General features: G+C 34.5%; 1 protein-coding gene and 1 long non-coding RNA gene across 3 annotated transcripts in view; both read right to left on the reverse strand.

Moving 5' to 3' along the window:
- The window catches only part of CG40006 (uncharacterized protein), a 133,933-nt gene extending 121,290 nt beyond the window's left edge, over positions 1-12,643 (reverse strand). The window contains exon 1 of the mRNA NM_001042936.1: positions 12,151-12,643. Within this exon, the coding sequence (NP_001036401.1) occupies positions 12,151-12,418 (268 nt within the window). The 5' untranslated portion in view covers positions 12,419-12,643. The remainder of the gene's footprint in view (positions 1-12,150) is intronic.
- lncRNA:CR43927 (long non-coding RNA:CR43927) lies at positions 7,598-8,089 on the reverse strand. Of its 2 annotated transcripts, NR_073823.1 has the most exons (2): positions 7,974-8,089; positions 7,598-7,813 (listed from the first exon to the last, which is right to left on the reverse strand). It is a non-coding gene; the product is annotated as a long non-coding RNA:CR43927 (long non-coding RNA). The 2 variants fall into 2 exon arrangements; NR_124438.1 differs by having other exon boundaries at positions 7,598-8,089.
- Positions 12,644-16,346: the final 3,703 nt, after the last annotated feature.

A 16,346-nucleotide genomic window follows, 5' to 3' on the forward strand; every position in this document is an offset into this window, starting at 1 on the left:
TTAAGAATACAAATAGAGACCATATCCCGTCCTGTTGAAAATGAGAATTGGAACTTTTTATTCTTTCGAGGGCCTTGTAAATTTAATATCACTGTAATTGAAAATGGAATGGATATGGAATTTTTGTCTGACTCGAAACACAACGAGAGAGAAAATGAATAATAATTTTGACAATGGACTTGGAACAGTTTTGTTTACAAATTTTAATGAGTCGAGTTTTTTTTGTTCCAGTAAGCTAATGGTAATAGTACTTGATTATCAAATAAATTTAAAGGAATTTTCAGCAGCAGAAGCGAAAGATTGTTATTTATTATTGTTATGTTAGGCACAACAGATAAAGACTGCGATAAATAAGAATACTTTGTTCTTCTATAACACAATCTGGGCAATTGCATAATCGGAGTTCTCACAAAATGGAAAATCGCAACTAATGACACCTTTATGTCAGCATAATGAGAATCTTCAAGAGAAAGAGCATTTAAGCGAGTCACCGCCGCGTTACAATTGATTGGAAGTAATTTTAATCCCTTAGTTTTCTTCCCTCTTAGGAGGGAGTTCAGGTGCGGTCGAAAGGCAAAGATAAGGCATGTGCCGGACCAAACTCAAAAATAAGATTAATAATTAAAATTTGTACAACTAAAAACGACATTCGGGAGAAAAATTTGCAGTTCTGTATGCAGCAGCTCCGAAATGTTTTGACGAAAGGAACCGTTTTCTCGGATTTGCAGCATTCGTGTGGAGTTATTGATTTGTTCCCTTTGACAGGAGCGGTAGTAAAATAAGTGGGTCACACTCTTAGGTCACATTCGAGATCTTAGGTCACATTTGGTGGGGCGAACACGCTGCAACTCGTAGGGAGCCAAACGAAGAAAAACAGTTCGATACAATATAAAAAGTGTTGTTTCCCGAGTATATGACCGTGTGTGATGTTACGAACTGCTTTCCTTCTTTAGTGGCAGTGCTGCTGGCTCAGACTTTCCCCAGGGCGTAGTTTTCCCAGGGCCACAAAGTTCGTTACATAAACATCTATAACTATCGACGTTTCACAAGCAAACGAACTTAGAATAGTTTAAAATGTGAAAATGGCGTGCAGCGCTCCAAAGGGCATAGGCATTTGACATTATTCACACACATTTCGCAATGGGGGACAGTAGATAATAGATTAAAACAAAAAATCGTAGACTATCTCAATCCCGTAACAGTGCAAGAACATCAATATATGCAAGTATTCATTGTTTTCATTGACGTTTGGTTCCTATATTGTTGTTGAACGATAATTTATTATTTATTTAAATCCGGAGCTTCTAAGGGGCTACGACGTAGGCTGATTTATGTGTGTTTAATTGGTGCAGTCTTCCTAGAATCACATGCGCCGTTGTCAAACGTAGCTTACATATTTAAATGTTGGTATTCTTGTTGTGATCTTCTTCCAAGGACAGATATCTGCCCCATGTCACCACGGAGTTTTAAATTTATAGTAGCATTCTATAATAGCAACTAAGGTCATCTTATACTATAGAGTAATAATTTTATAAATTAACTCCAGTTTTTATAGACACTCTTATATTAAGTTTTGTAATTGGCATTCTCCAGTTATATGGTAGTTCTTGACGAGCAACACTATTTGGTCCCTCAGGTCGGATATTTAAATTTTCCATTCAGCCATCAAGATGATATATAAGTTAACTAAGTTAACCGGGCGACGGCTACGACCGATCGTCCGAAGACTCGCTCCGGCCAAATTGCTGACACAGCGTCTGGCCGGAAGCCCATGCATAGCCGGCAAACACTACCCGTTGGAGTGGCCGCTATGAGTTTTATATTTTGTTAGCCTTAAGTTCAGTTTGAATTTGCATTTATCAGAATGAAGATCGGCAGCTCGTCAACTCCGACTAAGCGTCGTAAAACATATTTTTATTACTTACTCTACCAGACCACAAGGCTGGCAGTTAAAAGAGGAAAGTTCCTCTCAACGTAAAAAATACTCTTCTGCACCCCGGACTCCACGGAGCAGCCAGCGAAGGAAGCCCTTCACCTCTGGAGGAATCCTGACGACGACAGTATCGCAAGACGGTGCGATCAATCTTTAGTTAATTTATACACTATGGTGTGCTTGTGTTCCAACACAGCAAAATGTTTTGTTGGCATAAATTCAAACCTCGTAAATTAGTCAAGATATGTTGACAATGGTTAGGACTTTTCAATTATAGACCCGAAATATATATGAGAGCACAGAAACGATAAATTAAATATAATATACACAACAGAGAATGTTATAGTCGAGTTACCCGACTATCAGATAACCGTTACTCAGCTAGTGTTAATGCGAACCCGAACTTTTATCATTTTTCTGGGATATCGGTATCATTAATTTTTTTAGCTTGGCTTTTTGTATATCGGACAAGTGGGATTGTATTGACTACTTCGTATTTTTTTCTTTGATGAGGATCAATAGATAGATTTTTAGTGTCATAATTTTTTGCTAATCTCTGCACCTAGTTCTTTCAAATAATCATTGCCCCAAATTGCATTAAAAGGTTTTAATGTGGGCAACAGGTCCTGAATATTAAAGCATACTGACTCCTACTGAAACATCGTTGAATGGTGTATTGGGTTATCAACTAATTTCGGTTGGACATAGTTTTTGCCATGAAGAGAGGAATTCCTTACTCTAAAAAATTCAAAGTCTGGTATTGGACCTCGTGGTCTGTTCATATAATTAACCATTCTGGTCTGTACTCTGCGATCCACTTTCATCGGCTCTGGCGAGGATGTGGTTTTGGGGTCTGTGGCCTAGGTGCTACTGACTGTTGTATGGGGAATGTCGATATTGAAAATGACGGGATATCGGTGAAGGTAACCGAAGCTGATCATTTGGTAATATGGAATTCTTGGCCGTGGGATTAGTCCCATGTTTGTTGCATGCTTTGCTCTAAAATTTTGGTTTTATAGTTTGAAGGAAAGGTGTAATGCTGAGGGTAAGTCTACTGGTTCTTTGATTACCACTAGACGAGGCAGGTCGCCTAGTAACCCACGTACAAAAGTGTCTAAAGCCTAATCTCTGTACGTTTTTGACATGAGCGTTTCTGCTTCCTTACCTAATCCCATAAAGCCGTTCTTGTTAGGGATTAGGAGGGATAGATGCTTGTAGATTGCTTTATGGAATTCTTCCACCGATTAGTTAATGCCTTGTTTAAGCATTGTCATTTGAGATTCTAAAGTGTTAATGTGGCATTTGTCGCATCATTTGACATGCGTCAAATATTTCGAGATCGCTATCCAGTTGTTTAGTGTGAAATATACATTTTTTTTGTTTTGGGTATATAATTTTTGTAATAACCAGGAGCTGTTTTTTTCCTTTTACTTTGTAGGGTTCCTCAGGAATCGTAAACTTGGAGTGTATTATATCACTATTGTGATCTTTTTGTTTGTTTTGTATTTTTACGGTATTTAGTTTTCTTACAAATTATTTTTTGTGTACTATATGTATTTTAAATCCACCCTCCGACGATCCAGATGTCATCCTTTTTGCTTCAGTAACTACTCGGGATCCTGTGATGCGTATTGGTTGGGGGTTAGACTATGGCGCTGCCTTCAGTCCTTGGAGTCCTCCGATGGGCAAATTAACAATTTCAGTTTGATTTGCCTGAGTTAATTTGAACGAACGCAAAGTTTCAAAAAAAAAACCGTTTTTTCTATTTCGTACGCCGTTTTTCTATTTCGTACGCATCTCTGTTAGGGCGCCAGTTAATTATTTTCGAAGTGCAAATAAAAAAAATAAAAAACGTTGGACTTCAAATTGGAGTGAAACAACGTCTCTGTTTATTAAAATCAAATTATCGAGTCTTTAGTTGTCGGCTGCCCTTATTAGCAACGGACTAATGTCGGCTTTGCTGTTTCCAATAGACCACGAAAAATCTGCAGTCTATTTGGAATATTTGCCAAATATTTTCTTGGAGCTCTGCTTGGTAGTTCGGCGTATGCAGGAAATTATGCAGACGATGAGCTTGCATATTGAGGTTCGTTGTTCTGGATGTTGACATTACTGTTGTTTACCCATACAGACATTATGATTAATTGTTTTAACACACATAAGCAAGCGCAATCTATTTTTACGCGAGCGAAGTGAGAGAAATTTTGGTTGTTCCCAAAAAAAGTAGATGCGTAGTGAAAACCAATGTGGGGCCGTTATTTATCTTGTTATTGTAATTCTTTGTCCAGATGGACTCGGCTATTTATCCTAATTAAGAATATTGAACTTTATATGGTCGGAAAAGAAACCTTCTGCCTGTTGCATACTTTTAACGAATCTAGTATACTCTTTTACTCTACGAGTAACAAAAGAGGTTTCTCTAGAGTAAGAATGGGCGTAGCAAAAATGATTTTGGCATATGGGCCTTGGCCTTGCGTTCCGTCTGTTTCTAAAATCTTCAATCAATTTACATACAATATATTATACATATTGTATATTCACAATATATAAAAATTAACCCTTTTTCACAATTTCCGACGAATCTAGTATACCCTTTAACTATATAAGTAACGGGTGTAAAAACTTCATAAACAATTTATGAGAAACCATTCGAACACCATGAGCCCAGTAATTAAATCAGTTATAGTCTCTAAAATGGATTATTGCCAGTCTGTCTATCTTTTGATTTATGTCTTCGCACCCACTCCCAAATCGCAAAAAAACGCAAAGCTTCTGTAAACTACGAAATGAAGAACTCTTTAGAAGCATTTCGCACTATCAAGGACTACATTTCTTTAATGTTAATTCTGTGAAACCAAACCGAGGTTACCCAACAGACAAACTATCGAAAACCGTATTAAAAATACTCTTAACTTGGCATAACCAGCACAGGTCTTCACTGTTTCTCTAACTAAAAACTACCTTTCCAAACAATACTTTTGTTAACACGGAAGGATAGAAAGTAAAAGACATCACGACCTTTAGCATTACTGACAAGACAAACACCAAACACATAAAAAATAAATGGAACTACCAAATTCACAGACTCTCCATTTAAGCTGCTCGACAGAAGACAGGATTTTATCATAAACCGCCTGCTACTAAGGCACATGACTAGTACACACTTCGTAATTCACATCCTTTCCATGTATCCTTCACTTGCCACAACGATCTTAAGTTTTAAAAAACAAAGTCCAAATATGTGACTAAACTAAAACATCAACCACTTAACAAAAGTATTAGCGAAATTATCTATCATTTCCGAAAAAAAAACAGAAACACGTAATAAAATAATCCAAAGTATAGTTATACTTTTAAATAGTTATACAGTGCCGCTCAACTGAATAGGATTTACTATTTGTTTAGGTTTGAAACGTTGTAACTTAGTTATAGGCCATCCGATTTAAGCGAAATAAATTTGTATGTATGAATAGATCAGTCATTTGTTAAATAGCAAAGTTTCTGATCTCTTAAATTTGTTTTTATATCATTTTTATTTTTTTTTTTTTTTTCAAAAACATAACAAAAAATCTTAATTTTAAATTAAAATTAAATTCTTTTGTATTCTAAAATTTAAATCATCTTTTTCTAAAATGGGCCGCGGAAAACCTTTATCCGATTTTGAAAAAGGTCAAATCAAAGGCTATATTGAATCTGGCTTAAAACAATGTGTAATAGCCAAGAAAATAGGTCGAAGTCAAATCGTTGTGAGTAATTTTCTCCGTAATGAAGCCGACTATGGAAAAAAATGAAAGGAGGAAAAAATATGCAACAACACCATCAGAGAGGCGACTTATTCTACCAACTGCCTCAAATTCTCACCTTTCTGCTGGAAAACTTTTAGGAAAAATGCTAGTGTGGCCACTGTAAAACGAATTATTCAAAGTTCCAAATACTTGAAGAGATTAAAAATTAAAAAACAAAACTTCCTCTCAATGATGCTCGTAAGGGAGCACGACTGCGATTTGCCCGAGAACACATGACGCGGAGTAAGGAGTTGAAAACGGTGGTTTTCTCTGATGAAAAGAAGTTCAACATCGATGGACCGGATAGCTATAACTACTATTTCCATGATATAAGAAAGGAAGAATGTTTTTTAAGCCGTCATCACACTTGTGCAAGTGGTGTAATGGTGTGAACGCAAACGTGTATAAGAATGTGTTTCAAAACGCTTTTCCAGAGTTTTCTGAGATTTATGGTCATATTCAATGGACGTACCAACATGACAACGCTCCCATCCATACGACTCGGATTATAAAACAGTGGATCAAAGACCAAAACGTTAAATTGCTCGAGTGGCCGCCTTACTCCCTTGACATTAACATTATTGAAAACATTTGGGGACTTTTGTACAGGAGAGTGTACGAAGAAGGAAGACAATTTAGTGACACTGGGGCCTTAGTTGAAGCAATTAAAAAAGCCTGGTCAACAATTTCACTAAATGAAATTAAAAAATATTATGATTCCTTACCAAACCGTATGTTTGAAGTAATTAAAAAAAAGGGTGTCCATACCAAATACTAAATAATGCTAAAGCAGTACCTTTTATTATTTAAACTATCCAGTGCCTTGAAATTTTGCTTTATACTAATAAATGTATACTTTGTTAAATAGTTTAAGTGGTCAAATTGGTTTAAGTGGTTATCTTTTTACAACGTTTTAAACCTAAACAAATAGTCAAACCTATTCAGTTGAGCGGCACTGTACATTTGTAGATAGATAGACCATAATGAAGAAACAAATATATCAGGAAGAAATTTAGAGAAATTAGAGAAAATCAATATGAATTAAAGGCGCTTTTTTTATAGTTTCACTATATTTCAGATCATGCTGCACTAATTGTAGGATAAACAATCATATTAATTATTGCGCGTTTCTCGTAGGGTTAAAGGGTTACTATATTCGCGCAAAATACTATACAGAAGGAAATGAAAATCTGTGGCTGTCCGATCATAACGGAATATATTGGGAAAAGGAATATAAGGGAAAAACGAAAAGGGAATACTTAGACTTTAATGTAATTAAACGAATAAGTAGGGATAACTAAAGATTTAATTTTGGAAAAAGATTTAAAATTGGAGCTACATATGAGTCCAATGTGTTTGGATATTACACAAATTAAAAATTGTTAACAAAACTTCTTATCAAGACATTGCTGATATTAACAAAGGAAAGGATGCCAGCTACGACTTCCCCTTGTAAAAATTATTCATATATAAAAAAGATATAAAGATATACGAAAAACCGAATAAGCCAGCTTAATGATATAATCTACCGAATTTTTTAGGTCGACTTTACAATAGAATTTTTGTAACTTTTCGGAATCCTCGTCATAAAGACTATTTTTATGACCAGGCAAGGAAATGCAATATGACATATCAATTACATTTTTAAAAATCAAAACTTTTCTTAGAAGCGCTAGCGTGGCCGTACACATGGGCCGGTTTGTGGGCCCAAAATCATTTTGTTGGGATATTGATAGAAATTGACAACATACATAAATTATACAATAAACGGGTTGAGGGCGTACGATCACTGCTTAGGCATCTCCAGAGTCTGCATGCTTAATCAAACATTTTCAGCTTTTATTGTACAATAGATTGTCATTAGATTGATTTATTAATTACATTTTTAATTATTACACTTTCCTCGCTTCTCTTTCTAAGCGTTTGTATTTCTTTAATACATGGTAACCGTTTAGTATTTGTGATAGTTTTGATTTGGTGGTGGTGGTATCAGGTGGTATGACCGGTCGATTACAGCAAAGTCGCATTTCCATCCACAGTAGAGGCAAGAGCAGACTCTATAGCCGAAAATCAAAAATACATTGCTCAGCTAATGCTGAGGAGAAATTGCATCATTTTGGTCAAATAGGGACAGAAGTGTGCGCGTTGCCAACATTATATTGGCATATGAACAGGAAATGGAAAGAGAAATTAAAAAATTAAATGGCTTGAAAGTTTTGGGCTGTTTGTGGGCGTGTCAATCTTTTAAAGCAAACCTGCGCTGCGTCAACATCCCCAGAATCACCAATCTACGTCCCTAATCTCAACTTTCAAGTTTTTATAGTTTCTGCGATCACAGCGCTCATATGTGTACTGACGGACAGGCGGGTAGTCAAACGGACAGATTGACTTAAAATCTCATTGATAATACTCACAAGGTTTTATACTATACTACAAAAACAAGTTTTTTTCTGTTTGGCGTTATCACATACGTACCACAACATGAAATGACGCCGAAGTCATATCATGTTATACATACAAACACTTCAATAATATATAATATATACTTCTTTTGCAATATGAATCAAAACCGGAAATTTTTTAATCAGGTTCGGTTCAAAAACTAACTTACAAACAACTTCTTTCGTGTTTTGCGCCAATATACAATTATCAAACAATTTCGCGTCGACTATATTTACTCTACATCTTGAGTATATATATAAGCATATTATAAACTGTACAGCTTTACAAAATCCGGTTGTTGCATTTAAACAAAAAATTTAGTCCTTTAAAATAAAGTTTGAATTAAGCGAACTGATCGGAGAGGCAGACATCTATTAAGGACAAACTTTGGGAGATTTCTTTACATATTACAGAATATATTAAAATATATAAAAACAACGTTTATTCTAATTTAAAAATGCGTTTCTGTTTTATACTTATATTCACAGTTTTATGAGAGAACCTAATATTTTAATAGCTGATACTGTATTTAGTAAGTGAAATATAATTTGAATTATTAAGCACACATATTCTTGCCCGGCGAAACAATACAGACAGGATTAACATATGAAATTTGAAAATTCACGTATATCAGGTTTTAATATTTTATACATTTTCTGCAATTCGATGATCCGATGATTTGGATTAAATTTGAACAATAAATCGCAAAAATTTATACCTGTTACTCGTAGAGTAAAAGGTAATACTAGATTCGTTAAAAAGTATGTAACAGGTAGAAGGAAGCGTTTCTGGCCATATAAAATATATATATTTATATTCCTAATCAGGATCAATAGCCGAGTCGATCTAGCCATGTCGGTCTGTCTGTACGTCCGTATGAACGTCGAGATCTCACGAACTATAAAAGCTAGAAGGTTCAGAAAAATATGCTGCTTCCAAAGACATAGACGCAGCGCTTCCACGTTGCTCACGCTAACTCCCACGAACCGCCCAAAACTGCCACACTCACACTATAGAAAAATGTTTTGATATTTTTTTAATTTTTTTTATTAGTCTTTTAAGTTTCTAATGAGTTGCAATACAGCTTTTTGCCGTGCCCTCTAACGAAAAATGTTTTAAAATTTGTTCTATTTTTTATTAGTCTTGTAAATTTTTAACGATTTGAAAATATTTTGGCACGCCCAGTCCAACGCCCACAAACAGTCCCGAAACGGTCACGCCCACACTTTTGAAAAATGTTTTAACTTTTCTTCTTTTTTGGGATTTCTTGCCAATTTCTATAGGTATATGTACCAAAAACACTGTGGCCACGCCCCTCCTTCCACCTACAGAATGGTCACGCCTAACTTTTGAACAATTTTAATGTTTTTCCTCACTTTATTCCCCAATATCTCGATAGATATTATAACATCTCAATATATGTATATTGGGGAGTAAAGTGAGAAATTATGCAATTTCGCGTTCGTATTTTCAATAGCTGAGTAACGGGTATTTGATAGTCGGGGAACTCGACTATATTATTTTCGCTTGTTTTGTATTGCTTTTTATCAGAGTACATTTATGACGTTGTTACCTATTTTTTCAGGTTTTTTGTATAAAATTAGACTACGAGATCTGTCAAATATGTATTTAAAAAAATAACTGTTCGACGATCGTGATGCCAATGTTCTTATCAAATTTTTAATTTAATTTTATTTGTCAAGACATATTGAAGTAGGAGAGAGTTCTAAAAATTAAGAAAATGTAAATTGTTATTATAATTATCAAGTTATCGTAAGATTTTTACGATATCGATTTGATATTGAAAAATCGTTACTCCGGTTCTCGAACTCGTAAGAAATTTTCGATTTGTAAAATGGGCACTTTTGTCAGGCCGAAATGAAAAGAAAATTCGTTTTTTATATCAAATCAGATGTTATTTACTAAGGAAAAAAATAATTTACTCAATTGATGTTGATGTTTGTTCCATGTTATTATTTCTGATTTCAGATCAGATTTGGCATTCAAATTTTTGCCGTTGGCAACAAAAATTTTCGATTTAGCAACGGGTCTACATGTACGTCGCCAAAAATTATCGCTCAGGCTGCCTTACTGTTGGTAAAACGAAACAGGCAAGTGAAAATACTTATAAAATATAAAAGAATTCATTAATTAAGTTAAAGGAGGGCAAAAGGTGTTCTTCGTAAATAATGCCATTGAATTTCATTACTTAAATGGTCAAAGTGCGGTAAAAAAATAATTGCGAACATCGGAATTAAAACTGTGAAAAAGGTGGCCGTTCTACTGTCTGGAAAGCAGCATAAACAGCTGCTTACTGTTTACGAAACATTCTGATAGCAAAAATGTTGCAAAAGTCAGAGCACCTACAAACGAAATCAAAAAATTTTGCTCAAATCGAAACTAAATTCATAAGTAAAAGGAAAAAAGACAGATCTATGTCCTTATATCGACAATCCAGGAGAGGGTGTGAAGCTGACCATTATACCACAAGCTTGCGCTGCGGCTACGTCTTTGGAATCTGCATATCTAATCTCTCTAAATATATAATTTCTAACTTTTATAGTTCTTGGGATCTGGACGTTTATACGGACAGGCATGGCCAGATAAACTAATAATAGGCTAGTAATAGTTCTTATATGCTCGCTCGGAATACGGTATACCCATTTATTCTACGATTAACGGGTATATCAATTGTGTGAATGCGAATGAATGTATTTTCTTATTCTATATTTAATTTAAATATTTAATTCAATATTCATATTCGTATTTAATAAAATATGATCCCCGAGTAAATTTCAAAAATGTGTCAAAACGAAGTGAATATCAAAACTGTTGTATACTGAAGGTGCTTTTTTACCCCATGACATAAATATGAACATTTAAAAGCATGTAATTTTAAATTATATGTATATATAAAAGCTTAAAAAACTAAAAACCTGAAAAATGTTGTTCTTTTACAAAAAGATGTTACAAATACGTTGTGCTAAATTTTACAGCGAAACGACAAGAAAAAAATTTTAAGCCATATTAAACTATTTAAATTTAATTTCAGAAGTTCGATTTAAAAATATTAATGCTTAACACCAAATCAAAAGGTAATTACAGGTCAAATAAATTTTTAAATAATTTAAAAAACTTTTTCACATCCAAGTGCTAAAAAATTAATTAAAAATAGGGCGTTGTAATACTAGACGAATTGAAATCCCGATTTCATTATATTTGGTTGATCTCGTTTTTAATGATTCAGGGAATATAATGTGATGAAATCAAATGCCAAACATTTTTACATAAAGTTTTTTAGGAACCGCGTACAATGTTTTTATATAAATATAAAATTTAATATAATTTAAACCAAATTACTATTCTAAAAAATCTTAGCAAGGTGAAATACACACCTTTTAAAATTGTTAGATTGAATTTAATTATGAATTTTAAATAATTTATTAATATTTAATAACCTGTATGGTTATCGATCAATATCCCCTTAAATTTTTTCACAAAAACTTTCGTTTTGCTTATATAAGCAAGGTCGTCGGTGCAATTTAAGGTCACCTTCGATCATTGTCGCCCTCTTCAACATACTATGCAACAGTAAGTCAAGCAATCGCACTTGTCTCACGACTCATATAAGGAAAGTAACATGTTTTAAATGTTTCAGTTTCTGGTTGTTTGGGTTTGCTTTATGGTCAAGTTCAGGGTCGAACGGAATCCGTAAGTAATTGATATATGTAATTTGTTCACGCTATTTTGTGGTTTGACAAGATAGTCAGCGAAATCAGAAATCCAAACTATGCCATTGTCGGCATTGCTTTTAATTTTATTCGCTTTTGGTATTTAACAATCAATGCAAAAACAAGCATAGAGTGCTATGCTAAACAACTTTAATGACTCTTTATCAGGTTTTTGTTGTCCCCCAAATGCGAACGATATAACGAAAATGTGTAAATTTAATCGAGAAAGCATAATTCTCTTTATTCATCAAAAACTCACGGGTAGGAACTCGATTCCGTTTGCCTTGGATTGGCTCGTTGAAAAAGCTGCTTAGTATGTCTATCGGATTCATTGAACGATTTGCCTTGAGACTTTTGCGGCGCTGGATTCGTTGCAGTGCTACCTGAGCGGCACAAGACACCGCAGGATCTGCGTCTGTGCTCAACCCAGATCCAGGGGTCACTGCTGACTGCCGCTGATTGCTGGCCTCTACGTCTCTTGATACTGAACTATATCGTCGCGCAAACATTTTGCTAAACTCCTTCATATTGGCTGTTTTTTTTTTTTTCAAATCATATATAGAGTTTAGTTTTTTTGTTTAAAATATTGGTCACTTTAGATTTTAGATTTTCTCTTCTGCCACGGCACTTAAAAACTTTTGTAAGCCTTTGCTGCTGCAGCTTCTTGTACATACGAGTACAATTTCTTTATCAAGGTATCTTTATCCCGTATCGCGTTGTCGCCCGTTCGCAAGCATTGCCCGCTTATGAATGAAAGCACGGGCGACATTAAATGTTCAGTATTATCATCAAAAGAGCGCAATCAGAAAGAGCGACAAAAGGAGAGGATCAGACAGAGAGCGCCCGCACTAACAGTCTAGGGTCGCGCGGATCGGCGCTCAGCTGTTGCATTGTTTTCTGCCGGTCTTCTGATCTAGGCATAAGCCAAAATTCAATAGTTATCTTAAAGCAAAACCAGTTTAAGGCTTTGTTGGAAGTTCACTGCTTGGCATGTCGTTGGAAAAGTACGATATCAGCTGGGTTTTGCTAAGAATTTATATTATATTGTTCTGTAAGTTTATTTGTGAAATTATAAATACCCTAAATTACTCTTTGTCCATTCGTGTCGTGTAGGATAGTAATTATGTACACTCACAAAAAAATGAGGCTTAAGTTAAGATTTAATCACATTAACAGAAGTCGAGCGCCTAAAAAATTAAATATCGGTACTGTGATAACGAAGTTTGCCACCAGTTGATATCAGTTAAAAAATTTCGTTGCATGGATGAAAATTTATTTATATATTTACATTTCATAACATCAGGCGTATTTACAAGCCTGATACTGTCATCAGTGTTTAGTATTATAATACTTAATCTACCTAACATTTTATGTATATCAATTCGTATTTACAGATACAACAATTTTTAGTTAAAAAAAATCGTTAAATATAGAGTTACGATGGACACAGGCATATTTGGAATTTTAATTGAGTTACGTAGGGGATAGATTATAGTCTGCATGCACATTTCCAATTCTCTTTTATTTTTGTATACAGTTACCGATATTCAAATTTAATTACACGAATTCAATGTGCATTATTATATGTAGCTTTGCTTTTAAACCCGACGAGAACATACTTATAATAAATATGTACCTTATGCGGTCGAAATGATGAATATTGCTGTTATGTAAATACTTATAATTTATAAAACTTACTATTTTACTAAATGAGTATCGCATCAAAATATTACCATGATGTCAACTCATTAATTACTAAGAAAAAATAATTCTTTATGGTTCCCATAAAACGTAAAAACTAAAAAATTCTTAGGGATTAATTTACAAAAAAAAATGTATTAAAAACTAAAGAGGAGGAATATTTTTGAAACGATATACAACGCTACAGCTACTGGATATATATAAAAAACTTATTAAATGGGCGTGGCCAAAATGCTTTTGGCATATCGATAAAAATTACCCGTTACTCGCCAAGTGGAAATGCGAACGCATAATTTCATCATTTGCCTGGGGGATATCGGTATATGTATATTATGGAATAAGATGAGAAAAAAAAACTAAAAATTGCTAAAATGAGTCGAGACCGCTTTGGTAGTTAGTTAGTGAAAATGAGGGGCGTGTCCAAGGTGTTTGTTTTTTTTTTTTTGGTATACCGAAGGACAATTGTGGCGTGGTAATTCCGGGCGGTTTATGGGCCTTGCAAAAAGGTTTATGGCAAGACGATAAAAATTTACAAAACTAATATACATAATTATGAACAAATACTCAAAATAATTTCAAAAATGTGGGCTTCGCAATTTTGTGTGGTTCGTGGGTGTTAGAGTGAGAGTGTCAAAATGGGTCATCAAACTTGCGCTGCTTCTTTTTCTCTTGAATCTGTATGCTTAATTTCAACCTCCTGGATTTTATAGTTCCTGAGATCTATAGATCTCTAGATCTCGTTCACACGCACAGACGGACATGGCTATTGATCCTGATCTCAAATATATATACACAGATATACTTTATATGGTGGGAAACGCTTCCTTTTGCCTTTTACAAACATTGCAGTCTTTGAACTTTAAATTAACTTAAAATTAAAAACATATTTTACTGTTATGATTTGCCGATATGTAGGATTGAAGCCATCACGGATTGTTATCTGTGCGTCAACATTTTTAATAACATGGTGCTCAATATGCCTTGTTTAGACGTTCCAATACGATAATGACCTACAACATACAAGTAAATGTGCCAAACAATGCTTTAAAGCATTGATTGATCATTTTTTACGCGTTTCAGAAATGATGGAAAACGATAACATTAGACTTTGGTAAACGGCACACAGGTCCTAGAATCCAATTCCTGCAAGGATTGGTCAGAACGCAGTTTTCAAGGACGGTATGCGTCCTTTAATAAAAACCATAGTGATGAAAAAAATACCAAAATTAATTATTTTGTTATTTTTTTAGTTTTGTTAATTTTTTTTTATTTGCCAAAACATTTTGCCACGCGCACTATAGCGCCCACAAACCCCTCAACACACTGAACCAAACGTTTAATACTTTTTCTTATTTTTGTTAATCTTGTAAATTAGTTCCAGTTATAGTATCTACCCTGATTTTAGTTTTAATCATTCAATCTTTAACTGATTTTTTTCTGTGATGATTTTCAAAAGATCAATTACTGGAAATATTACTTTGACCGAGTAGTTTTATGTCCCAATTCATATTTAATTTTATACCTTCTACTCGTAGATGGAAGCGTTTCCGACCACATAAAGTTATTCTTAACTTGACTGTCGCGCCCACGCTTTTAAAATTTTTTTAAATTTTTGTTCACTTTACCCATTACTCGTAGGGCAAAAGGGTATACTAGATTCGTTGAAAAGTTTGTAACAGGCACAAGGAAGTGTTCCCGACCATATAAAGTATATACGTATTCTTGATCAGGATCAATAGCCGAGTCGATATGGCCATGTCCGTCTGTCCGTATGAACGTCGGGATCTCAGGAACTATAAAAGCTAGGAGGTTGAGATTCTGCATACAGATTCTAGAGACGCAGCGCAAGTTTGATGACCCATGTTGCCACGCCAACACCTTTGAAAAATGTTTCGATTTTCTTCGTTTTTTATTTGCCTTGACAATTTATATCCGTATAGTGTGTGTAAAAACACCGTAGCCACGCCCCTTCTTTCACCTACAAAACGCCCAAACGGTCACGCCCACACTTTTAAACAATTTTTAAATTTTTTCTCATTTTATTCCCCAATATCTTTCGATATCCAGAAAAATGATTAAATTTCGCGTTCGCATTAACACTAGCTGAGTAAAGAGTATCTGATAGTCGGGAAACTCGACTATAGCATTCTATCTTGTTTTAGTTAGGGATGTTTTGAAGAGTGATTTTCCCTTTGAGGCCTTAAATATATAATATATATATATATATTGATATATATATATAAATTGAAGGAAAAGCGGAAAGTTTTTATTTCGGGATCACTTCTGATTGCGATGAAGAACTTTTTATACAGGCAGCATTGTAGATAGCATTGAGCACACGGTAGTTAAATCGGAGAAAACCAGTTCTCACAATTAAACAACAAATTTTTCGACGACAAACTTTTTATGTACCTTGAAATTGTATATTTTGTAATTTGTAATGAATCATTACAAGAGGGACCGCTATAATCGAGTATCAGATACTCGTTACGGCTTATGGGCGTTAGAGTGGGAGTGTCAACGCTCCAAAATCGCATGCTTAAAAAATAATTGTAATAGGAGAAAATATCAAAGAAATTTTCAAAATTGTGGGCGAGACAGCTTATTAAAGTGGTCTGCAAAACAAATTAATAATGGATGAATATTTTGTAGCCCAAACGAAATTGAGAGGCATTGCTTCTAAAGACGGTGTACAATGTTGGGAGAAATGCGACTCCACAGTACGAAGATAGAACCGCCTTCCTCGCTTGGGCT

Source organism: Drosophila melanogaster, chromosome 2L, assembly GCF_000001215.4.
Source record: "Drosophila melanogaster chromosome 2L".
NCBI classification, from domain to species: Eukaryota; Metazoa; Arthropoda; class Insecta; order Diptera; family Drosophilidae; genus Drosophila; species Drosophila melanogaster.